The sequence below is a fragment of the Manis javanica genome, chromosome 2 (assembly GCF_040802235.1).
Source record: "Manis javanica isolate MJ-LG chromosome 2, MJ_LKY, whole genome shotgun sequence".
Taxonomy (NCBI): Eukaryota; Metazoa; Chordata; class Mammalia; order Pholidota; family Manidae; genus Manis; species Manis javanica.
This window is the reverse complement of record NC_133157.1, coordinates 34,487,491-34,515,120: the sequence shown is the minus strand read 5'-3', so window position 1 is coordinate 34,515,120 and position 27,630 is coordinate 34,487,491. Positions and strand designations below refer to the sequence as shown.

The 27,630-nt window shown below is 35.6% G+C and overlaps 1 protein-coding gene across 13 annotated transcripts in view; it reads right to left on the bottom strand.

Annotated features, from left to right (window-relative positions):
- Positions 1–27,630, bottom strand: part of RNF38 (ring finger protein 38) — a 138,049-nt gene that overhangs the window by 20,537 nt on the left and 89,882 nt on the right. For 4 of the 13 annotated variants that reach the window (XM_036996549.2, XM_036996552.2, XM_017662095.3 and 1 more), the window contains 2 exons: positions 8,699–8,892; positions 2,904–3,117 (listed from right to left, as the gene is read on the bottom strand). In XM_036996549.2, coding sequence (XP_036852444.2) covers positions 2,904–3,117; positions 8,699–8,892 — 408 coding nt within the window. Of the gene's footprint in view, positions 1–2,903; positions 3,118–8,698; positions 8,893–25,689; positions 25,840–27,630 lie in introns of all 13 variants that reach the window. The other 9 variants (XM_036996550.2, XM_036996546.2, XM_017662088.3 and 6 more) reach the window with 3 other exon arrangements.

Sequence of the window (27,630 nt, the reverse complement as noted above, 5' to 3'; positions counted from 1 at the left end):
GCTAGTAGTGAAAAAAACTACTAATTTTTATTTATGTATTCTGAATACAATGTTATCCAACTTAATTCTACATTAAAAAAATTAGAATCTCTTTTCTATGTATACAACTATTATCTGCTAAAATTCAAGCCATTTACGTTTCTTGTCTGGATCCTAGTCCTTTCTCAGAAACAGCATTATGAGTATTTTCATCCAGGCAGTAGCTTGTTTTTTCACTTTAAAAATATTAATCTTGGATGACAGAAAATTTTTAATGAAACTCATTGTTTATTATTAAGTGGCTAGTACTTTATATATATCTTGTTTAAGAAATTGTTGCCTATCCTATGAAAACAATCTCCTTCATCACCTTTCAAATTTAAGATCCAGAGCTCAACTTTTTGTGCATGACATGAAGTAGTAGACAAGGTTCAAATTTATATGCATGGATATCCAGGTGTTTCCAAACCATTACTGAAAAAGATCTTCCTTTCTCTCAAGTGACCAATACATTGTTTAAGTCTATTTCTGACAATGAACACAAAATTCTTTACTCAAACTTACCAACAGTTCTCTGTATCAGTGCTCTTCCTGTGTCTTATTTAAAAAAGCCTTCCCTGCTTAATTAGGTCACAGTGCTATTCCAACATTACCTTCTTAAAAGCTTATAGTTCCGCTCTTAACAGTTATTTCTTTAATCCAACTGGAATTGACTTTTGTGATAGTGTGAGACAAAGGATACAGTTTCACGTCTTCATTTGGATACCCAATTGTCCCAGTATCATTTCATTAAAAATTCTGTCTTCTTCCAATTCTTCTGCAGTCATATATCATATATTATTTATTCATACAATATGAATATTTTCATATTAAACTATCATCCCTTGCCTGGAGTAAATCTATTTGGTCATAGATTATAATTCTTCTGATATATTGCTAGACTGTATTTTCTAACATCTATTTAGAGATTCTTCCTAGGGAGTCAAGAATTTCTTTCTATAGTTTTTGGGAGTATAATATTCTTATTTGCTTTTGGTATTAAAATTATGCTGGCTTCATAAAACAGAGAATTTGCCTTAAGAAAAAAAAAAAGCCTAGAATAATTAGTAAAATGAGTGTTCCTTGAAGATTAGGGAAAACAACTTTGAAGTTATCTGGTCATTGTACCTTTTTTTCTTGTAGCATACAATTTTTAAATTAAAATATCACTGATACACAATCTTATGAAGGTTTCACAGGAGCAACATTATGGTTATAACATTCACCCATATTATCAAGTTCTCAACCCCCATTGGAGTTACTGTCTATCAGTGTAGTAAGATGCTATAGAGTCACTACTTGTCTTAGTGCTGTACTGCCTTCCCTGTAGTCACTGTACCTTTTCAATGGTAAATCTCTAGCTTTCACACATTGGTAATTCAGATTTTCCTATTATTCTTGGGTCAATTTTTGGAACTTCTTTTAAGTTTTCCTTTTGTCCCCCCAGGGTTATATATAGAATTTCATAATAATAATGAAGTAATACTTGAGAGCTTATCACTTGTACTAGTTTAAGTATTCCAAATGGACTGCTAATTCTTCCAACATCCCTTATGAAACAGGAGCTATTTTCATTTTACTACTGAAAAACATTATCTCAATGTATCCTGTATGTGTGGATGTATGTTTATCATTCCTGTTCTTATTTACATTTGTTATTTTCCCCTTAACCAAGAGGTACACCATTCTTATCAATTAATTAAAGCACCAAGATTGGGTTTTCTGTTACTTAAAAAAAAAAAAAAAAAAAAGCCCACATCATTAATTTTAGTTCTTCCTGGTAATTTACTCTTCTCCATTCCTTTTAGTTTACTGTGCTATTTTTCACCTAATTACTCAAGCAATTAGCTCATTTATTTTTAATTTTTGAAATAAATAATGAAGGTTTATAAAATTTTCTCACAACAGCTTTAGGCATGTCCTGTTGACTTTGATATGAAGATTTTTCAACTGTAATCTTGCTTCAAGTATCTCAGTATCATTATTTTTTAAATCCATTTTTTAACTTATGATTTCTTTTTATCAGATTATGACCACAAAGACTGTGCTATGGAAAAACTCTTTAGAACTTAATAGTTCTTAAACTGTTTCATGAACATAAAAGCAGAACATGTCTGACAGAAGAATGGCACCTGGGAGAGATTCTGTTTCTTCCAATTGTCAACACACAGAATTTTCATTGTTTCTATCATCTAATGGAGGTGAAAAATTGGATGCTAGTTTGAGTCTCTTTCCTTTGTAGTTTGTCTATAAATTTGCAAGATTTTTCCCGTATCCTTAAGAACAAGTGATTTTGTAAGTATACATCTAGATTTGTGTCTTTCTAGACCTTAGAAAATTCCATTAAGAACTCAAATAATTTTGGTCTTCACCCTCAGGCTCTGAAGACTGGCAAGCCCTCTCCTCATCTAGTCCCTTAGTTCCTGGCAGAATTGAAGGGAAATAAAGGCTTGTATCTGTTATCTCCTTGGAAACCTATGGAAACCTGTAAGCAAAGATGAACCAAACTGTCTTGCCTATTGAATTATTTCAGAAGAAAGAACAGGGGATAGGAAATAGGGATATGTACGCAAACCAACAGCTATCTGATATCTCATATTAATCCTCCATCAGATCAGTCATTTCAAACCAACTATTACATGAAGTCATTGTGAGCTTTCACAACCTTGATCCTAATTTTCTGACATTGAATTTTCTTCTAAGGAGGCTGTAGGGTATTTAAATTTCACTCCTTCTTAAGAATAATGAATTTATATAAAGTATCTTCATTTTAGGTAGAAGTGTTTCCTTTTAGATAAAAATTTTAAATTTACAGCAAAAAACAAACAACATCAATAAACTACTACCAGCTTTTAACGCCTGTATTTCCTGGACAGTTACTATACCTGATCATGAATGTCAACCATTACTGCATTTTGCTGGGGTGGATGGGCAGCAGGGTGTAACAGACGGGGAGATACATTCGGAGGGTGGAAGGCTCGAGGTTCCTCTATTGCTTGTTGCTGTGCATAAGGGAGATGGTGGTAGTTTTCATCTTGACTAATGGAGTTATGTCGAGACAGACGATCCCTTCTTCCTCTCTGGCGCCTGACAGGAGGACTGTAATACAGCAAATGTCAAAAAGGCTGTTATACTGTTTACTGCTATGATTCATCAGGATTCTGTATTGTTTTTCTTTGCAATCCATCAATAGTTTATGCAAAGGTAAAAGCCTGAATATTAAATAACTGCTGTGGTTCCCCGTCAGCTCTAAAAACTCACAAATTTAAAGAGAAATTTGTTAAAAAAAAAAACAAGAACATAACTAGTATTCAGCTCTGAAAGTATTTAGAAATCAATAGCTAATTACTATCATTTTTATGGGGGTGGGTTTAACTGTGTGAAACCACCCTGTTTATAGGCAAAAAAAAAAAAAAAGTCAAATATCAGCAATTTCACATGGTTTAATCTATTAATTTGCTCTATTTAGAGACATTACAAAGTAAGTTTTAATTTATTTTGTCATTATTGCACATATACCTAATAGGCACTTATGTCTGTCTACTTGGTCACATCATCTAGAAAGACATAGCTCCTATGTATACAAAGTGATAATTTAAAAAAATGAGAGCAGAAAATACATGAAATAACCAAAGAACATCCAATTTGTTCACAACTGCAAGTAACCAAGTAAATACTGAGAACGGAAATGACTGAATGATAGTGTCAGCATAAATATTCTAGTTAAATACAGAATTTTTAGTTAGAATCTGGTTATTGAAGGGAACAACTTTTACTCCCAGGCACTAATCATCTACATAGTTTACCACTAATCTTAAAGTTGTTATTTTGAGTAGAATACCATTTTCTACTTCCCTACAATTCCACAATTCCCATCCACTGATTTTTATGATGGTTCAGCACTGATGCAATCTGAAAAAGCAGCAGGCCTCATTAAAAGGTACTTCATATTGGGCAAAAGAGGCCTAACAGCCCCTTCTAGATACAGGCGAACACAGCTGCCTCGGCAATCTTTACTGAGGTCAGTTCCCCTTTCAATCATCCCACTCTGTACCTCTCAGTCTACTGCTTCTCACTCCCAACTGCCCTGTATTAAAGAGAACAAGGGACATCCCCCTCTGGCAACATAAACTCCTCAACACTGCTCTTGATACCATCCCCCAGTTTTTGCTCCATTAATTGCTTCCTCTATCTTTATTTTTAGTGTATCTCATTTTACATTTTTGCTTCAAAATCTACACACTGTGTTTTGTATTGAATTTAAGATGCCACCCACCTTGGAACTTATTTTTTTAATATTTTAATTTGAAGTAATTTGGGTATACTTTTTGCATACCCCTTACCCAGCTTTTTCCTCCATTCTAGTATCTTCTCCAAGCACAGCAAATTATCAAAATTAAGAAAAAACCTTGGTATCGTACGATTAATTAAACAACAGAACACATTCAGACTTCACCAGTTTTCCTACCAATGTTCCCTCACTGTCTTAGAATCTAATACAGGATCACATTATTGCATACAGTTGTTGTCTCCTTAAATCTTCTCCAATCTGTGACAGCTCCTTAGTCTTTCCTTGTATTTCATGACCTTGATACCACTTAGACATTTACTCTGCACAATGTACCTTACCCTGGGTTTGTCTGATGTTTTCTCATGATCTGCCTGAGGTTATGCATTACAGGGAAGGGTGTATCACAGAGGTGATAGGACCTTTTCAGTGCATCATTACCAACAGGCTCCATCCATCACTGGTGCATATGTATGTGTCATTGATCACTTGGCTAAACTGGTGTCTGCCAAGGCCTTCTATTACAAAAGCACCATTATCCCCTTTGTAACTACCAAATACCTGAGAAGAGATACTTTGAGACCATGCAAATATTCTTCTGCTTGAAGTTATGCCAGTAATTTTACATGTATGAATGTATCTTCAGCAATCACTACTATGGTATTCTAATGGTGATTTTCTATTCCCATTTCTTCTATGTGTATTAATCAGAATTCTATAAGGAAGAGATGTTGTTTCTCTCCCATTTGTTTACTCAGTTATTTATAATCTATATGGGCTTATTTTATTCTTTGGGTTGTAATCCACACTTTCATTTTGTCTTATTAAAATTATTTCAACTTTGTCCAACTGCAGCATGTTCAGTTTGACTCCTATTCCCTCCCACTATGTCCCTATCTTTTTGAGCACTTCCTTAACAGCTGGCACAATACACCTAGGCTCATCTTGTATTTTCCCTACACCACTTCTGGAAATAACCAGGTCTCCAAAGAGCCATGGGTCCTTTAACTGCAGAATGGTATTTAGAAGGTAGGTGAACTCACTACTACACATAACTGTTGTTTCTTGTCCCTCTAGGAGAGAACAGAACAAGAAAAGTTATGCATACTAACTTATGTATATGCACACATCTTTGTTATCTGTACAAATATTTTAAAGGGCTGTTTTAAGTATCACCAAAAAGAAGAAAAAAGTTGCCAATTAAACTATGATATACCATCAACTTTAAATTCTTTATTAGATGTTAAGATGTGAAAAAATGTGTACCTTAAAATCAAAATAGAACATAAATTCTTAGATCACTCATTTCCCAAAAAAATATTCAAACTGTCCATAAACTTTAAGGACCCCTTTTAATATGTTTTATTCTGTTGTTACCACTTGCTCACTTCCCTACTCAAAAATGATTTCAGTAGCTCTCAAACTAAACAAAAATTATGATTCAAGTCTTTTCCTGACATATAAGTCCCTTTATGATTCTAGCCCTTATCTTAATATATTGTCCCTTCACATTAAATCTGTTATGTATGCCTTCGTTGTACAACATTTAGGATAAGAATTATTGGAAAATCTAGAAATAAGAAAACAGATAAAAAAACAAGTATTTCTTTTAGATGACTACATACCAGTGATATATATATATATATTTTTTTTTTGTCATTTAGTTTTAGGTGTATTACTTGTAAATAGCACAAAGGTTTTCCCTCTGGGCTGCATTTACCTGCCTTTTGTTGGATTGAGCTATTTCTCTACTATCTGTTCATTGTGTGGAAGTTCTATATTCTAGCTTTATTCTTCTAGTGATTACCTTTAAATTTTTAAAGGTAAAAAAAAGATACTTCCATTTTTTCTAAAAATATCTAGATTTACTCAGCAGTCCTGGTTGGGGGATGCAGGGGTAATGAAACTTAATACACTTTCATTTTTCTCTGTTGTCCCCATGTCATGTTCAGATATTCCCCATATTTCTTTCTCTTTTTTTTAAAATAATAGACCTTTATTTGGATAAACGTGTGTCTTTTTTGTTTCCTTTGTGAAGTAGCAGTTTTGAATCCTCCTACTTGCATTTATTCTTCTCCTTCCTGGACAGAATATGGTTTTTAATAATCCTCTTTCAAGGAGGATATCTTATTGCTTAACTTTGTCTTTTCTATGTTTGAAATGCTTTTGTATTTTGGCTTTATACTTAAAGGATAAATAAGCTGGTAGAACTAAGAAGTTTTCTGTCTTTGGATGTTTGTGGATTTTTATTTCTCCTTGGTATATGTTCTGAAATCTCACAAAGATCTTGCACAATGCTCAGTCTTTCTTTAACTTTGGAAAACGATTTTGTATTATTTATTTTAAAAAGTTTCCCTTTTAATGTCTCTGTTTGAAAATATTACTAGACATATTTAGAACTGATGGCTGTCTCTATTTAAATTTTCTTTCCCACACTTTTCATTTTGCTTTTACACACTATGTTCTGGGAAAATTCCTCTACTTGAACTTCCAGAAAACTAAAACACATTTTTTGCCCATTTACGGAGATTTTAAATTTTATCAAAAGATTTCTAGTTGATTTTTATGGATATAATATACTCTTGCATCTCTCTCATGTTATATTTACTCTAAAATTCTGTTTTGTTTGTTCTATTAACTTTATTCATGTTGTTTGAGTTTAGTGCCATTCTTTCACTTTTCTGGTTTTCCTTAAATGTTTGGTAATTTCCTGGTTGTGTGCTCATCTCAGTATTTGAAATTATGCTAGACTGTTGTTGAATATTGCATCTGCTTGCACAGTCTGCTTCTGGGAGGAAATATGGTTTATTGTTAACCAAAACAAAGTATTAAAAGTGAGAATGGAGTGAGGAATAACACACTGATGAGCAAAATAAACTCGTAGCTAGTTTTCTAAGTTAAGTGCTCCCTATCCCTCTTCTATGTTTCTATGAACTTAGAGCATGATGCTTCTCTTCAAGAACCTATAGCTAGTTAATAGTACCATCTGGAAACACACTTCTGACACTCCCTTTCTGGTCCAGAGCATTTCCTATGAATTAGCAATTGTACTCCTAGGCTTATATCCTGGTGAAATGTTCCTACATGTGTACCAGATGTGTACATACAGGTTTCTAATAGCACTCTTTGTAATAGCAAGAAACAGAGCATAGTCATTATTCAACAGCAGATGGATGCATTAATTATGGTATATTAATATAATGAAGATGACCTCATAGTAAAAATAATAGAATGACCACTACACAAAGAAGAATACATTTAAACGAAATAGGCAAAAACTAAAACCCATATTGTTTTAGAATACATTCACAGGTATTAAAAAGTCAAATGAGAAATTTTAAGATAGGGTTTATCCTCTAGGATGGAAGGTTGTGGGGAGGGGCTTTTGAGGAATTAGTGTTCTATTTTTACCACGGTGTTGAGGTGACTTGTGTGTTGCTGTCCTTAAGTGTACATTTGTTTTATATGTTTTTTCTGAATATACAGCCATTAGCTGACCACTCAGATGGTTATCTTCTCCCTTGTGTCCCAATATGCCAAAGAGGGTGAGCTCTCAGGTATCACTTCTTATAAGGACACTAATCCTACTGGATTAAGAGGCTCACCCTTATGACTTCATTCAGTCTTAATTACTTTCTGAGAGGCACCGCCTTCAAATATAGCCACATTGGGGGTTAGGACTTCAACATACGAATTTTGAGGAGATAGAAACATTCAGTTCATAACACATTTCTAATTCGATTATCAATATCCTGAACATGCAAACAGTTGTCTTACCCCTGGGACACACCATCTCCCTGGAAGAATGTATGACCTCAGGCAACAATTAAAGAGGAAGATGCTCAGAAGAAATGTCCCTGGGAAGGAAAGGAAGGGGTCAAGTCCCATGGGAAGAGAGGACTGAGAGCTGAATTAAACCTCAGTCACTCCTTCAAACCACAGGTGGCACAGTTTTATAAGAAGCCTAATTAAATTCCTAGTTGCCCTAGAGAATGGGGTGGAGAAGAGGTAGCTCAATTGTAGGATCTCCATTCTTCCTTAGTTGTGAACTATAAAACACATTTTCCCATAATCAGTATTGCAGGCTATCCCACAAAAAAGTTTTAAACTATTAAGATAGCTGAATTCATAGATCATGGCATGGATTGAGTTTAGGTAAATCACTTTAGCCTCTTTCAATTTCTTCTATCTGTCAACCACAAGCTAAATGAACTCATGATCTAGTGTGGGAATCTAAACAATTTGTAATGTTTTTCATGTGTGAGTGTATGAGTACGTTGTGCTGGTGTGTTTATAAGATGCCTACAGAAAAATGCTTTCTTCTAATGTTTAAAATGCCTCACAGATCTACCAACGTAAGAAAATTTAAGAAATAAATCATAACCAACTAACCTTCTTCTGTTGCGTGCAGGTGTGTTGCATCGTTCCCCTGAGAAGTGATGTTGGCTTGGTCGCACTGAAGGGGGCTGCCTATTTGATGTCATCTCCCATGGTCGCATTGGTGGTGAAGGAGCTGGTGATGCTGATGTATAATCAAAGACTGAATGAGAAAGGCGCTGTCTCTTGGGACTTGGACTATCTTCACTCTGCCAATGGAACAAAATCAATCAACTGATTAAGGTCTTTTAAGGATTTTTGCTTTACTGTATATGCACAGGTGTTTAAATATATACCTTAAAGTATAAAGGAGGGGAAAAATATGCTATCGACAAATAAAACACCTTTAAAGAAAAACATGGGGAAAGGGGAAGGAAAAAGGAGGTGCACAGTAATTAGTATCAAAGAAAGTGGTATCTATTTCTTAAAAATCACTGTAAAATTCATTAGGCAAAACATATAAGGTACACAGTAAGGCAATATAAGCAATTCTATGGTAGCTGACCATTTCCTTGAAAGCCCAGTCCAATTAAGAAATTCCACTATGGCTGTTCATCAGTTAACAGTTACTTTTTTTAGACATCAAATCTCAGCTGAGATTAATTTAGGAGGGGGTCTACCTTAAGTAGGCCCTTGACTTCTAAATCACACTCTTCTGCCTCTTTATTCTTGTTAAGGCCATTACATTAATTTTCTTTAATAAGGGTTGTGAGGATAAAATGTTTAACATTTATATCAAACAGTCAACTGATTAAGATTATCAGTTCTCAATTATAATGTTACAGCATTTTTGGAAAGACACAAAGTTTCAGGTAAACAAGGAGAGTGCTGGATAATTCAAAACCTATACTTGTTATATGCTGAGGCACAGTCTCAAGGGTAATGGCACCGCTTATTAGTTGTAAAGTTTGAATGGATCTTTTAATTAAATCAGTAATACTATGATTTCCCCACCTCCACAACTTAATTTTCCAATCTAGTCTCACCAAAACTGTCAAATTAACTGAGTATCTGTGTTTTCTAAGAGAATCTCTCCTACCTCCAATCTACTCTTGCAAATTCTAATTATTTGGGAATTAGAACACTTCTGATGGCAAAATAACTAGAACCTGCTACCAGCACAAAAAATATCAGCAAAAGGATATATGGGACTACATATATTAAGTTTTAAGAGGTAAGCATAATTAACTAATTAAACCGACACAAATGAAACAAATTACTAAATGTTCACTTTGATCATTCCAATTATATAGCAGAGGTATTCCAAGAACAATGTCATTTTCCTTCTATAGTTGAGAATAATATAATTCAAATTTTTCATTATAATTAAAATAAAACATAGCTTTCAAAACCATACAGAAATGCTTTTGTAACTCTTCACCACATTAACCTTATTTTCTTCCAGAATTAATGGTGTTATTAAAGGTACTACTTGTTTTCAACTCCTCTCCTTGATTTTAATAAGAAACCTTTGATAATCCCAGAATTAAGAAAAAAACATTGAAATTTAGAAACAAAAAGGCAAAACAATCAAGGCCTGACAAACTCGTACAGGACCTATATATAAGCATTAGAAACTAGCTGTCTGCATAGTTGCTAAAATAGATTTAACTAACATCGACTTTTTTTAAAGTACCAAATGCTAGTAACCAATCATGATCATTAGCTTTCACACGCAAAGCTTAGTTAAGCAAGCCAAGATAAGGAACTTTTAATTCTAAGAATTCACTCCCCAAAACGGAGGAGAATGCTACAGATCCACAAAACAAGACTTGAAAAAGCACTTAGGCTACCAACTTTTACTTATTTTTAATGATGTTAACACTGTTATTTTATAACTATTTTAAGAGTAGAGATAAGGAAAGGTACTGGAAAAGTTCATCGTGCTTTGATTTCACATTAGTGAAAAGGAGACAAGGAACTGTTAAGTGAAGGGAAGTGAACTATTAACTGGTACTACAGTAATACGTCTTACTTTTATACTCAAAATAACAGAAAACCACAATGGATACTTAGAGACAGAGAAATACTAAAAAGTTGTTTTACTTTTATTCTTCCTCAGTTTTAGTATTCTAAGGAACTGCAAGAATACCCTCAGTTTCCCGAAGAGAATTAGATTAGCATCAGACTTCTCACAAAAAAAAAGAAAGATATTAAAAGGGCTCTGAAAGAAAGTGATACTGAACTTAGAATCTTACGCTCCAAACAACTATTTGGGGGCAAAAACAAAAGATCTTGCCGGACTGTATAAAGATTCAAAGTCACTTCTCACATACCCTTTACAGAAAATTTTACTTGATTTTATATGTGTACAAACGTGTGTGTTTTTACTTCGGGACATTATAAAAATACAGGACCCAATAAACAGAAGTAACCCAAAAGTGCAATGAAAAGAAGTCTCAGGATGATGAAAAAAATCTCAGCAGGTCTGAAAATCACTCCAAATGAGAACAAGTCAAGAGAACTCGGAGAAAAATGCCCTCAATAATGTGGATCAGAAAATAGTACGACTGAGAACTTCAAAGTTCTTAATAAAATTTAAGCACAAGGCTCTTTTATCTTAAGAAATAAAAAGGCAATCAGAGGTCTAGGAAAAATAAAGATAAAAACACCTTCCAATCATTTTGTCACCTAAAGCATTCTTGGATGGAACAGGCAGTCAGAAGATTATATCTCCTCCTCCACAGGCCAAACACGCTGAGTTCTGCAATGACTAGACAGGTATTCCTAACATTACAAAGAATGTTTACTGGTTTTCAATTATTATAATCAATTTAGGACAATGACTGAAAAATTACTGATATAGAAAAATTAACTATAAAGACTAATGTGACAAAATAATGGACTAAATGTGAAAATCCTAATATAAACATCTAAAAATAATGGCTTAAATATAATGAAATTACTTTTTTAAATGTACTGCTGAACTGAGAAAGAATAGAAAATTATACAACGGACCAGAAATAAAGGGTAAGACTGAAAACTAGGTCTGTTTTTTTTTTGATGTCCCCAGTAGGGGGACATCAAAGATACAGCCTTATCACAGATTTCTGCATAAAGCCAAAATTTCCAAAGTACTAAGTTTCAATAGAAAAGAAGACTAGAAAAAGCCTACTGGAATAGAGAATCAACAAGGAAATATATCTACTCTGTCTGGACTGGTAATTTTAAGAATTTCTTCCCTGAGAATTCAAACCATAGGTTCTTGCCTCACACCAAATTTAGGGTTCAAAGTTTTCATTACCCACAGAGGTCTATAAACTTCTAAGCTTAGAAACTTATATAAAAACTGGTCTAGAAACCATGTTAACCACAAAGACTCCTGATGGAAGAACGTGGAGAGATAAACTCCATTACCTAGGCCCATGGCTCTCAATCTTTTTCATGTGTCAGAAACACCAGATTGCTGAGCCCATTCTCCAGTTGCTAATTCAGAAATTTTGGATTAGGGCCCAAGAATTTGCATTTTTAACATGATCCCAGGTGATGCTTGGCTGCTGCTGGTCTGGGACTACTGTGATATAATGAGTCATAAGAAACACATATTTATTTGGTCATTCAGATGACCAAATATGTATTTCCCAGGTGTATTTGGTCTTCATCCATAGTTCTGAAAATACTGCAGAGTCTTAAAGGTGAAATGGGTGTTTTGTCATATTAATGAGAGACTTTTGGACCCCATCCAAGGGCGGGGGTTGGGGTTGAATTGGCCAATGGCTTGTAACTTGGTCAATTATGACTATGCAATGAAGCCTTCACAAAAACCCCAACCCTATCACTCTGCTCTGTAGGATCCTGCTTCTGAGTTAGAGCTTCTACGCTTGGGGAACCAGTACACCTTCACATGCCACCAAGCCAGGCCCTGTGGGTAAAATTGTAGTATTTCCAGAATATCTCGCCTGGCTTTAGTACATCTGCATATCAATAGGTGTTCAGAGGTGGAATTCGAAGTACAGCTTTAGTGCATCTGCATCATTCCTTAGGGGTGGAGAGAAGTTCATTTCCCATCAATGGGTAATTACCTGGGTGAAGGAGGGCTTATCTGTACCTGAGAGGTGAGGAGGAGGGCTAGTTTTGCTTCTGCTGGAGCTGGAGAGAAGGGCCCAGACTGCAGTTTGTAAGCAATAAATGGATTTTAAACTTTCTCTCTCCCTTTGACTGCTTTCGGTTTTAGAGGTATTTTGCCCCGGGATTTCCTCTCCTGGGACTTACATCTGGCATAGTTGGCAGGATTCCTCTGAACCTGAAATCTGAAATGACGGGGAGAAGTGGTGCTCACACCGAGGGACATGTGCCTACACTTGTGTGGTCGTGGAGGCACCACTACTGCTGCTGGCTGCACCGACCCTGGCCTGTGGCCCGAGCCTAAGGTTACTGCTTCTGCTGACACGTGGAGCCTGGTCACAACTATGGAAAGGAGCAGAGGTCTGGTACATCTTGATAGAGAAGCAACTGGCTGCTGTGTACCACGCCTTGCTGGATGGGGCCCATCGCCAGAAAAGCTCTGACCAAGGTAATAACCACCTATCCCATCTCGGAGTGGGTGAGAGACTGGACCCAAAGGCCACAGAGTGGTGTGGCACAGACACCTACCGTATATCATGTGACTGCCCAGGGAATGATGAAGCAGACACATTGGCCCAGGTGCACTGGCTAGAAGGAAAGCCTGCCTCTGATGTGGCCCAATGGCTACATCAGCATTTGTTGCACCTGGGGCAAAAGACAATGTGGGCTGTAGCCCATCAGTGGGGCTTGCCAATGACCTTTGAAGAAGTCAGCTGAGCCCGGAAGGATTGCCCTGCACGTTGTGCAGATCAGCAAACCACCAAGAGAGGCCTAGATAGCATCTCTTTGCAGCCTATGGCCGGTCGCCAGTGACTGAAAGCAATCAAGGTACCCACTTTACTGAACATGCATCGCAAGGATGGGTGCAGCAATTAGAAAAAAAATGGACATGGCCCTGGACATTTTGACACGTGACTGGTGATGGCTGGCCCTTCTGGCACCTTGGGGAAAAAGGCCTGGAAGCTGGTCTCCTGTGTATTCCTGAAATAACAGCCAAGTGGCCCCCCACAATCATGGCTATTTGCTTCTACAGTCCTTGTGTCCTGGATGTGCCCCCTGGCTGCAGCTGTAGTATGATGATCAGCTACTGCCTGCCTATTGAATGGATGAGCTTTGGACTTATCTGCATGGGACTTTGAACCTAGCTGAATCCTTTGACTTGAGAATTATCATGATTGTGTTGCTGTTGTCAAGAAAAAAATGCTTAAAGAGAGGCCTGACTTTGTCTAATGTTTGGTAAAAGTTTTGTGAGTAATCTAGCACGGCTGTTAGAAATTAGTAAACAAGTGTAGAAACATATTTTGTGCTTAGTGAGAGACTGTGCTGTAAAGTACATTAACTTAATCTCTGCATAGGCTGAATCCTCTGGCTTGAGGATTATTATGATTTTATTGCTGTTGCTATTGTATGTCATTAGTTTGATTGGAAGAGGGGGAACAAGTAAATTGTAAGGTGAGATTTCTCGAGGTGTGGCCTGTGGGTAAAATTCTAATATTTCCAGAATATCTCGCCTGGCTTTAGTACATCTGCATATCAATAGGTGTTCAGAGGTGGAAAGAAGTATGGCTTTAGTGCATTTGCATCATTCCTTAGGGGTGGAGAAAAGTTCATTTCCCTATCAATGGGTAATTACCTGGGCGACAGGAGGGCTTATCTGTACCTGAGAGGTGAGGGGGAGGGCCAGTTTTGCTTCTGCTGGAGCAGGAGAGAAGGGCCTGAACTGCAGTTTGTAAGCAATAAAAAGATTTTAAACTTTATCTCTCCTTTTGACTGATTTCGGTTTTAGAGGTATTTTGCTCCAGGATTTCCTCTCCCTGGACTTATGGGCCCCAAGCTCCACCAGGACAGAAACTCCTTTCTTTGGGACCTTGCCCTATGTATCTCTTTGTGTGGCTGATAATTTGTATCCTTTACGGTATATTTTATTAAGCATGTAAATGAAGTGTTTTCTTGAGTTCTGTGAGCATTTCTGTTAGGCAGGAAAATAGATATGAGCTGGGTGGAAAGAGGATAAGGTCAGTAAAGCCTACTAGAAAGGAATCAGAGTTAACCAGTTAAAACTAGAAAGCCAGAAAAGACTCAGAGTTAATGAGCTAAAGCTCAAAAGGTCAGGAGTAAATTGGTCTTGAATGTTTGTATATTCCCTAGAAAGGAAAAGTATCTGAGCACAGCCCATGTCTTCATTGTGTCAATTAGATCATGCCATTTTAAGATTTACTCTAGCCTGCTAAAAGGCCCAGCTATAAACGGCATAATAAAGACAGGAAGATTCCATCTTAAAGCTAAAATTGCATTTTAAAAAACCAAAGAAGTTAGGAAGTAAGATTCTTAACATACTCTTTAGCAAATAGACAATAACTCAGTCCATCTTGGAGGAAGGGTAGTCTTGACTGATATGCTCCCACATAAGGAAGCTGCTATCCTGGGAGGGAACCAGAGCAGTAAATTTCTTGTATTAAGCTAATTTTACAGAATTACCTGCAGGATTGAGACCACATAAAAAGTCCACACCCCTAGCCCTTTGTCACATTCCTGAAAAATCCTTAAAAGGGGGAACCCCCAACCTTTCAGTGCCCTCCTCTGGGGTTGCCTGTACTTTCTAAGTGTGTAACTTCAACTTTTTCCCCAACCTTTTAACCTTAAACTTTCTCTCTCCAACCTTTCAGGGCACCTCTCCTCCTTGAGGTGACCTGTACTTTTTATCTCTTCAAATAATTCTAAATAAAACTTTTATTTTGCTTCACTACTGTGCCTCTGCCCTTCAATCCTTTGTTGTGGCAGGGACAAGAACCGAGGAAAATACACAACGCCTCCCCCAGCAACTCTAGCAAATTAACTGAACCCAAGGGGGAGGTTGTTTGAACCTCGAACCAGTAGCTGGTAGGTCAGAAGCACAGGTCAATTGCTTGGGGTTGTGACAGGTGTCTGGAGTTGGGGGTGGAGGGCAGTCTTGTAGGACAGGGCCCTTAACTTGGGGAATCTGGTGCTGTCTCTGGGCAGACAGCATTAGGATTGAGTTGAGTCTCCAACACATGCTGGATGTTCAAGAATTGCTTGGTGTTATGTGTGGGAAGACCCCCCTCCTACATACTTATACACAATAGAATCGGGTCCAGGAACCCCAAGTTATACTACTATTCCTGCTGTGTATAATATTGTTTTATATATGTATGTAGGAAAAGACTACACCATAGCAGCTACACTTTGAGAATCAGTGAATTAAGAAGTAAGAGACTCTTAGGAAAAGTCCCTAAGGATAAATTCACCATAACAGAATAATTTACATTTTTAATTCTCAGGGGAAGATGTTCCTTCTTCTCTTTGTCGACTCTATGCCAGTGGACTGACTTCAGAGAGTGCCAGATGTTTACAACCTAAATCCATAAAATGCTGATTTAAATCAGGCATAAGAACTGTTTCTACGGGTGCAGAATGCTATAGAGATATTACAGTATAGAATTCTGGTATAGATTTAGGGATTAAAGAAGAAAAGAATGAAGGATGGACAGAAGAAAACCAGCTAGCTAACTTTTATACTGAGTATTAAGCATCTCATAAAATGAGCAGAGGAGTATTCTATTAACACCAAATAATCTTTATAACCAAAAACAGCATTATTAGAACTGGAGACAGGTTCCAAGTTCTAGATAAAAACTGATGACTGAATTGTGCCTCTGATTTCAGGAACCACTAGTGAGCACCCACCAAAGACAAGTCCTTCTCAAGGTACCAAAGTGGCAACTAGAGTGGGTAGGGGTAAAACCTCCAATAACCTGGTCTTTTCTCTACTCATCATTCAAGACCACCTTTCATCTCAGACTTACAAATAAATAAGCACAGAATGATTTACGAGTCCCCAGTTTTCTCTTAAACTCCTAGATTTTCCCCACTTGTCTCATTATTTGACAAAAGATGAAGTTTCTCATTACACAATTAAGAAAAAAAATACTTAAATTTAAATGGCCCAGAGAGAGAAAAAAACGAAATTCCATTCATTTTATAATAGATGTGAAAGCACTTCGAAAACTAAACACTCTATATAAAGCAAGTTGCTAATAAAGAATAACCACCAATAATCAGAAAAGGGGTTAAAATCCAAAATGTAGAAAGAACTCATACGATTCAACAAAAAATCCCAAATAATCCAATTAAAAAATGGGCAGAGAATGTGAATAGACTTTTCCAAAGAAGACATACAGATGTCCAATAGGTACATGAAAAAATGTTCTACATCACTATTCATCAGGGAAATGTAAATCAAAACCACAGTGAGATGATCACCTCACACCAGTCAAAATGGCCTTTATCCAAAAAACAAGAAATAACAAGTATTGGAAAGGATGTGGAGAAAATGGAGCCCTCCCTTTGGTTAGTGAGAATGTAAATTCAAAATCTCTGATTTGAAAAGATATATGACCTTCTGTGTTTACTGCTATATTATTTACAATAACCAAGACATGGAAGCAACCTAAGTGTCCATCAACAGATAAACAGATAAAGAAGATGTGGTATAAACATACAATGGGATATTATTCAGCCATAAAAGAGAAAGAAATCCTGCCATTTACAACAGTGTGGATGGACCTAGAAGGTATTATGCTAAGTGAAAGAAAAAATAAAATATAAGATGAATAAAATTGCAATACTGAGAAGTGACTGGTGGTTACTATGGGGGAGGGGTTGAAATAGATGAAGGGTATGAAGAGTTAAAATACGGGGAGAGGTAGGTGGGTGAAACAGGTGAAGAGGATAAGGATGCACAAAATCACAATCATAATATAAATTAGTCATGGGGATGAAAGTACAGCATAGAGAACATAGGAACATCTTTCTATGTTGACAGATAGTAACTACACTAGTTAGGGTAAATATTTAATAATGTAGATAACCTGAATCACTATGTTGTGTACTTGAAACCAATATAATACTGTATAAAAAGAAAAAAACAAACCCATCAAACATATGTTGTCTTTATCAGCCCTTAGAGTTTTTCAGCAAAGCTTTAGATTCTGTATTAAAAAAAAAAAGGGCAGGCCTACGCAGTTTTATTCCATTCTGGTCCAGGATAGAAAGTTATTCAGAAAGAGGAGCTCCATCAAAAGACTCTTCTTTGAACAAACAAAGGCTGTAAGTCATACAGAAAACAATTTTAAAGTGCCAATAGGCAGTCCTTCCCAATCAGTAGTTATATGAAATGTAAATGGATTAAACTCCCTAATCAAAAGACACAATTTAGCTGAATGGATTAAAAGAAAAACAGTATCCAACTATATGCTGTCTACAATATACTGCTTTAAATCTAAGGACATGCAAAGTTTCAAAGTAAAAGGATGGAAAAAGATACTCCATGCAAAAAGTGACTGAAAGGGAGCAGGGGTGGCTACACTAATACCAAGCAAAATAGACTTCAGGTCAAAGACTGTTAGAAAAGACAAAGGACAATTTATAATGATAAATGGGTCAATTTATCAAGAATAAGTAAAAATATATAAGCACCAAACATCAGATCTTCTAAATATAAAGCAAACATTGAGAGAATTGAAGGGTGTAATTGACAAATTTACAATAATAGTAAGAAACTTAAACCACTTTCAATAACTGATAGAATAATATCAAGGAAGGACCTGAATAACAATATAGAACTAACAGACACATACAGAACCCTTCACCCAATGACAGTATGATACACATTTTTCTTGGGTGCACATGGAACATTCTCTACGAAATGCCAGTAAGGGAAACCACCACAAAACAAGTCTTAATAAATTTAATGAGATGGAAATCATACAAAGTATCTTTTCTGATCATTATGGCTAGAAATTAACAAGAAGGAAAAACTGAAAAACTCTACAAATATGTGGAAATCAAACAATACTCTTAAACAATGAATGGGATAAAGAAATCAAAAGGTAAATTAGAAAATATCTTGACACAAATGAAAACAAAAACAAAACACTATGGGATGAAGCAAAGGCAGTGCTACGAGTGCAATTTATAGCTATTAACACATTAAAAAAGGAAGATCTCCAATAAAAACACCTAACTGTATATCGTAAGGAACTAAAGAAGAACAAATTGAACCCAAAGCTAGCAGAAGGAAGGAAATAATAAAATAGAGCAGAGCTAAATGAAACAGAATTGAAAAACAGAAAACCAGCAAAACCAGAAATTGGTTCTTTGAAAAGATCAACAAAATTGACAACCTTTAGCTAGATTAACTAGGAAAAAAGAAAGACTCGACCAAGGACAAAAAACACCTAAGACATAGAAAAAAGAAGACATTATAACCGACTCTACAGAAATAATAAGGATTTTAAGAGTAGACTTTGAACATGGGCCTCTATGGCAGGCCACACAGCATTATGGGCCATGGCACAACTGGCTGGCTTACCAAGTAGCCAGCAACACAGGAACACTGACAACTTCTACTCCTACTGGAAGACCTTTAGGAGGTAGATGACTCTCAAATCTATAGTTTTTCCTGCCCTTTGAGGCTTCTTCATTTATTTACACTGCCTTCCAGGCAGACATTTGAGTTTTCAACCCCTGGTTCTAAAATGTCTTTGCCATCTAGCCTTGTTAAGGTGTATTTTTGTTTATAACCCTTGTATTTTTCCCTAGGTGATTTCTTTTGTGTATGTGTCAATGTTATCTATTTTAATTTTTTCATTTATTTTTATTATTGAAATGTATTAACCATAAAAAAATAGCCACCAAGACAAATCCTTTTTTTGTTTTGCAAAGGAAGGATATAATCATGGGGAAAGCAGTAAATGATTTTCCATTTGAATCACACAATATAGTTTACAAAATGATCTCTATAGTTTCATTTTCCACAAACTGAAGTCTGTATAAACCATATATTCAGATTTATTTAAATAGGTTTCTATTAATGAAGATGAACCAATTTAGTAAGTAAACTACTCTTATAATACACAATGTATATAGTGTTGCTTCACATACTTTTACTATTCTATGTACAGCCTTGGTAACTTCTCAGATTTTATTTCTAAATCCAAACTCATAACCAGACTTACAGTACATCCTCCTGGTGTGTTATTACTTGTAGATATGGAGGAAGAGGAGGCTGTGAACGTTGCGTTTTCAAAAGCATACATTAAAAAAAATAAAAACTTAATACTTTTTGATATAGTTCAAGTTTGTTTTTTCTCACAGAAGGCCAAAGAACAGTTTTATATGCAGTGAGTGCTTGGAAAGGGATTCAAGTGGTATAATTATTTCAATACATCATAATGAATAGGATCTAGTTATTTTATGAAAATGTTATTTTACTATTATTGGCCATAACTGCTAGTCCAGCAGTGGCTTTCCAAGTTTAGAGTCTGCATGGCTAATTTTTGAATAACATCTTAGTGTCCTTTATCCTAGATTTTTCTTAATTTTTAATTAGATAAAACACCACTGGTTCACAAAACTGATTTACCTTGATGCTATAACTGTAATGTTTTAAAATGCTGTTAGTTCAACCAAAGCACTAGATTTCATGTATCACCAATCTGTGAAGTAACTTTAAGATGTAAACATAGATTAATGGTTAAAATACAAAATCTGAAATATAACATGAAACCAGTGAAAATAGACAAGATATTAAGAACTGAAATCAAGGGATCCCTCTGGGATACCCATGTGGAATTGTTTTGCAGACAGGTGAAGCTCACAGACTAGAAATATAAATTTAGGAGTTTTTGGTATATAGACAGATGGTAGGTCAATAAAGCTGCAGGCATGGACAAGTTTCCCAACATAGTTTATACAGGGAAAAGGAGGCCTAATACCGAACTCTAAGAAACTCCATCTTATGCTGAGTAGGTGATAAGAGAGTGGATTGTGGTGATAGAACACAGTGGAATGGAGTTTCAAGTTATCAACTGAGATACCATGTAAGAGGAAAGCTGAAAAACATTCACTGTTTAACATGGAGCTCACTGCCACAGAGCTGTTGCTTTTACTTTTTTTTTTTTGCGTCTATACTTTTTATTTTGGCTTTTTAAAAAAAGATATAAGCATTTTTTGAAAAACTGAGGTACATACAATAAAATGCACAAATCTTAGTGTACACAGTGAATTTTGACATGCGTATGGAGCTATTTCTTTATAATGTGATTCAGTACCTGTTATGACGTATCTCCCCTCACAGCATTTTTTCCCTTTGTCTTGGATAATGTCCCTTATGAATTTAAGGATAACCCTGTAAAGTTCTAGAATTATAAAATTCTAAACCATAAAACCCCTAAAAGAAAACATGTTAGTAAACTCTGGGACATTGGCTTTAGTGATTTTTTTCTGGATACATCTCCCCAGGCAAGGGAAACAAAAGCAACTTAAAGGGAGACTACATCAAACTAAAAAGCTTCTGCACAGCAAAGGAAAGCATCAAAATGCCAAAAGGCAACTACTGAATGGGAGACTATACTTGCAAATGATATATTCATTAAGTGGCTGATATACAAAATCTACAAAGAACTAAAAAAACTCAACACCAAAAAAACAAAAACAAAAACAAAAAACGAGCAGAGGAACTGAATAAATGGTTTTCCAAAAAACATACAGATGGCCAAAAGATCCACGGAAAGATGGTCAACATCACTACTCATCAGAGGGAAAGCAAACCAAAAAAACTACAATGAGATACCACCTCACAAGTTAGAACAACTCTCATCAAAGAGACAAGAAATAACAAGTGTTGGCAAGGATATGGAGAAAAGGGAGCCCTCATGCACTATTGGTGGGAATATAAACTGGTGCAGCCTTTATGGAAAATAGTATGGAGGGTTCTCAAAAAATAAAAAATAGAAATACTATATGATCCAGTAACTACTTCTGGGTATTTACCCAAAGAAAACAAAAAAACACTAATTCAAAAAGATATATGCACCCCTATGTTTACTGCAACATTATTTATAATAGCTAAGATATTGAAGCAACTTAATCATCTATCAACAGATGAATGGATAAAGAAAATGTGGTATATATACAAAATGGAAAATTAGCCATAAAAAAGAATGAAAACTTGCCATTTGTGACAACATGGATGGACCCACAGGGTACTATGCTAAGTGAAATAAATCAGAGAAAGACAAATACCATATGATTTTACTTATATATAGAATCTAAAAAACAAAACAAATAAACAACCCAGAAAGAGACTCATAAATATAGAGAACTGTTGGTTGCCAGCGGGGGTAGTGGGGGGGATAGGCAAAATAGGTGAAGGGGATTAAGAGGTACAGACTTTCAGTTATAATTTAGTCATGGGAATGAAAAGTAGCTTGTAGAATATAGTCAATAATATTCTAACAACTTGGTATAGTGACAGATGGTAACTATAATTATTGTGGTGTGTATTCTGTACTATATACAAATGTCAAATCACTATACTGTACACCTGAAATTATGCCAACTGCACTTCAATTTTTAAAATTTGTCAATATAAAAAAATTCTGGTATTTTGGCTGGAATTTTTATTAAGTCTATAAACTTGCTGAAGAATAGATATGTTTATAATATTTAGTCTTATCTTTCAGAAACCTAGTATATTTCCCTATATGTACAAATCATCAAAATTTTAGTCACCTAATTAGCTTTAGTAAATTTACAAAGTTATCACATAGCTGTCATTAAGATGCACATGCACACACACCTGAAATCAAGGGCTGTGCCAGACATGAAATTCAAGTTCTTTACAATGCACTATTTCACAGAAGTATACCATTTTCAATCATAGCACTGACTTGGTTGACAGTACAGAAACTGTTAACTTTAAAACTGTGAGGAGTTGATAGCAAAAGAGACAATGGGATTTTTTTGGGGGTGATTTTTTTGGTGGAGGTGGTTCCACATCTGTATGCATTTGTCAAAACTCACAGACCTGTATGCTAAAAGGGTGAATTTTACTGCATGTTAATTATGCCTTAATTTTAAAATTTAAAACAATCATAGGAGGCAATTTGATTCTAATTTTAAATATATGCTTATTTTTAGAGAGATACAAACATGCCTACATGCCTATCCTACACTTCTGAAAGAAAACCCTGAGCAATAAATACACAAAGCCATCAGTTTTACAGAAACATTAAAATACAAACTGAATGTATACCAGGAAACACATACAAGAATGTTCACGGCAGTGCTGCTTATAATAACGGACATTTGGGTAGCTTCCAGTTTTTTACCATCAAAAACAGAAGGAATAAACTATAGTATATTCATATAAATGGAATACTAAAAGCAGGAAAATAAATAAACTACACAGCCACATACATAAATATGCATAAACCTCAAAATGACAAAAACACACAAAATATGATACCATTTACATTAAGTTCAGAAACTAAACTTTACAATATCGAGTCCCATTGTATGTGGTAAACACATACATAGAAGTAAAGGTATACACAAAGGGAAACACAAAACTTAGCACAGGTTTACCCAAGATGAAGGTATGGGAGAATAGATAGGTAGAATATAGAAGGTCTTATGAAGGCTTCACAAGTATTGGTAAATGGTTGCTTAGTTAAGATGGTTGGTGGGGTTTGTTAAATTATACAAGTATCTGCATTAACCTATCATATATGAAATACTTAATAATTAAAAAAATTTAATAAAAAAGCATACTAAATTTGAAAGATTTTGACGGAGTAATATAATACAAAACAAGCAAGTAAAAAGGGAACAAAGAGCAGAAGTCTTTAATAATAAATAAGGACAGTGACAAAACTGATAAACAGTGGAAATGAATGACAGAACTCAAAAACACATTTTTTTATTGTTCAAAGACTGGTGGTTGGAAACTAGGATTCAGGAGGATCCTGGATCCATTAAGGATTTAGGAGAATATAAATAACACTTTGCTTTTCTTCTATGACCATCCCACCTACCAGCCACATACTCAAACTCATGCTTGAGTGGGAAAAATCAGTAATTTTTAACTGCTAGAGAAGATTGCAGGGAAAAATTCCTCAGAAAAGAGACTAGTTTCAACTAAGATAAGGAAATAGGACACATAAAGAAAAAAACGTAAGAGATAGGTGAGAATAAAACAGAATATTCCAAAGAGAAGGAAAAGTAGAAAGAGTTGGGAGGAAAAGAACTTGGGGAAAAGCCAAGAGTAAGAAAATGTAATGCAGTAAGGGAACAAACTTTGTAAGGGCTCAAGAAAACTGGATAGGTTCTCCTTTTCACATGGCGACTAAGTTTTACAAGGATGAGAAGCACAACTGGAACTAAGAAGAAGTCATACCCAATTTTGCTATCAGAACTAATAGAAGGAATCCAACAGTATCTCAAAGGGGATGTAAGAAGGATTTACTTTGCTTCATGCAGAACAGTGGTAGGGAAGCAAGTGGACAAAGAAAGTCTATCTTCCTTGGAAGCAAAGTACACTGATAGCCTTAAGTCAGAGAGAAGTACGATTTATGTTTAAGCAGGACTATGTATAAAAATTTAACATAACACCTACTTTTCACCTTTCTGCAACATACAAACGGAATTGGCTCTTAGTTTTCAAAGTGTTTAAAATCTATTACATTTGGCAGCTAATCTCTGAAATTAAAGTTAATACTGAGTTAATGCCTGAAGACTCAAAGGAAATAAATATGGAAAACACAGGTGTCAAATAACTGTTTAATGGTGGCAGTAGAAAAGGCACCAAGTCAATTTCTTCCTTAGCTATATTGATTTACAAGTAAATATCAAGCTCTTGCAGACAAACACTATCAAAAATGGTAATCAACTTGCCATTCAATTCAGTACAGGCAACAGTCTCTTAACATACATAGCTTCATGTTTATAGAAACACCTGATGCTATCTAAAAGTGGAAATGATACAGTAGATAAAAAATAGCAGAAGCTGAATTTGGTTATCTGCTCTGCCAATAACCAGATATATAATTGGGCATGTCTGTGAGCTTTTCTGAGCCTATATCCTCATCTAGAAAACCACCCATGACAAGTTTTTATTGTGAGGGTTGAAAACAACAAAAGGAGACAGTACATGCAAAGCAGAGGACCTGTCACAAATTCCAACAAGGAGCACCAGATCAAAGAGCCCTGGATCACCTACACTGCTATTCTCATAAATTCCACATCTCTGATTTATTGTGTCACAAGCACTTCAGAACTAGTCCCAAACCCCAACCTGTCACTGACACAAACAGAAAATGAGCTAGCTCTACCCAAAAATCCTAGCCTGATGAGCAACTCTCACCACCTCAGGATTATATACACATATACAAATACGTGCCCTGGCCCACAATCCTAGCATCCAGAAGCAATTCTGTAATTTAGTTCCCTTTGTGGTAATAGTAACACTGTCTTCCATTACTAAAACATCCTTCTCTAAGAGTAATGAATTGAAGTTGGCAGCCAATAATTTATCTGAGCACATTCTAATAATCTTGTTAATAAGGTAATGACAGTTCATACTTTAGCTTTCATTTTATATGTAACAAAAATTTTAATCACATTTTACCCACAGGTATCAAAAGTCATAAAAGGCAAGTAACCATGTTTTCTCTCTGAAATATGCATTAAGATAAAACTCTGGGCACTAAGCAACTAAGTAGTGATGGCTTTAAAATATATCTTGCATGCTCCCATTTTTCCTTTCCTACACATTTTCACATATTCTACAATATCTTCTAATTTCCTTCAGAATATGGACAAGTGATTAAGACCAAAAGATCAGAAAACAAGAATATTAAGTGGTCAAATAAACAGCAGCTCAAGAAAAGACATTCCTCAGAAAAGCTGGCTGAAAAAAGTTATATTAAAGAAGTCCTCTAAGAAGAATACTTATTCTCATATACAACAGAAAATAAGAAGATGATATTGAGAATTTCATTTCAAGCCTTCCTAGAAATAGCCTAGAACGTATCTGTGACGTTCAGCCCTATGTAGGGAAAGGGTAAATATAAAAGAACCTGGAAGAAAGCTTTGAAGTGAGCATCCTCTTGAACGGTAGTATTCTGATCACTTGGGAGGAGAGGGAACAGGCTCTGAAGTCTCACCCTTTCACAAATCACCTTGTTAGGATGGCCAGGTAGAGGTGCTGAATTGGCCCCGAGAGATATCTGGGAAAAAGAGGGAGAAGAAAAGGATAGTTCATGGCTAGCTGCACCAGTGTGAAGAATCATGTCTATGAAGGACAGTCCAGATTTTCTAGGTATTTCATAATTTTGTTAGCACAGACTGGAAAGAAATTAAAAATACATCTTAAACATCAAAATAAACACAAGGATGGCAGAGGTTGCCTCTGGCAATGGATCTTTTTAAAATAAAAAATGCAAAACCCTTCCTATGTTTTTCATGTAATATCTACTGTATCTTTTCTAAAGATATTAATTGGTTGGTATTAATTCTGAAATCTTAAAGGATAAATAAGACTTCAGTTAAGAAAACCTGAGATAAAATCAGATATTGAAAGTATAGAAAGATTAATGTCTGCCTGAACTAACATTTTTTTCTCGTTTTTAAGTTAACCTAAAGGATCAAGCAAAGATGAGGGATTTCAGAACATTTGCAGCAAAACTTCTATAGCCATCATAAGGCATAAAAAACCAGCTTGCGGAGGTCTCACCTGTCTTGTCCTTAAAATTTCATTGCCTCATTCATTCACTTACATTTAAGTGTCCATTCTGTGTTTATAAAGCATTATACTTTAAAGACAGGCATAGTTTCCTATCTTCAACAAGGGTATGCTATAAAAAAGAAAAAATCAAATCACTGTACAACGTACAGAGTGATCTTTCTATGATAATGGTAGGCACTGGGTGCTAATGGAGAGGTAACTGGCAAGAGACAGCAGTGTACTCAGAAAACTGCCAATGTTCAGAGCAGAAAACTGCTCTGGTCCATAAGGAAGTAGCCAGAGAGGAAAACAGAGACAAATTATGAAGTGGCATGCTAATTACATTAACAGTTCTGCTATAATAACCTTCCTTGGCTCCTTATACATTTTTATTTCTGGTTTACTATGAGCCTGCTAAACAGATAACCACGCCTAGTAGTAAGAGTAAAATTACGTCCAAAGAACTTCCTCAGAATAAAAGTTTAACACTTGAGGGTAGTAACTTCAAAATTCATTAATATTGCTACACAAAATCTTCTGGACATAAAGGTAGAGCTTAATCTCTGTACTGCGGCCATCAACATGCTAATATCTTTCACCACTATGAAGTATGAATTGCTGGATCAAAGAATACTTAATAGATTGTCACCTACATACAAGTCAAGAGCTACTTTAGGAAAGAAGATAAAACATGGATCTCAACCTCAAGGAACTTATTCTAGCAAGCAAACAAACAAGGCAAGATGCAAGCAGCTGACTACAGGATAATGTTTTAAATGCCATATTGGAGGCAAAAATGAGAATAGAAGTAGGAGCCCTATGTTTATCTGAGGCTAAGAATAAGAAAAGATTTAATAGGAACAAGTGTATTTCACATTTCTGACTCCACTCAATCTAAGGAGTTCTTTTTACTTTATTCCTTTAAACAATCTTTTAAATTAAGGTATTATTAATATACCTTTTCTATTAAGGTGTTATTGATATACACTCTTATGAAGCTTTCACATGAAAAACAATGTGACTGCATTCACCCATATTACTGAGCGCCCCCACTATACCCCATTTCAGTCACTGCCCATCAGTGTAGTAAGATGCCACAGAGTCACTACTTGTCTTCTCTGTGCTACACTGTCTTCCTCATGATACCCCCACACCATGTGTACTAATCATAATACCCCTCAATCTCCTTCTCCGTCCCTCCCCACCCGTTCTCCCCTTTAGTAACAGCTACTCCCTTCTTGGAGTTTGTGAGTCTGCTGCTGCTTAGTTCCTTCAGTTATGCTTCATTGTTATA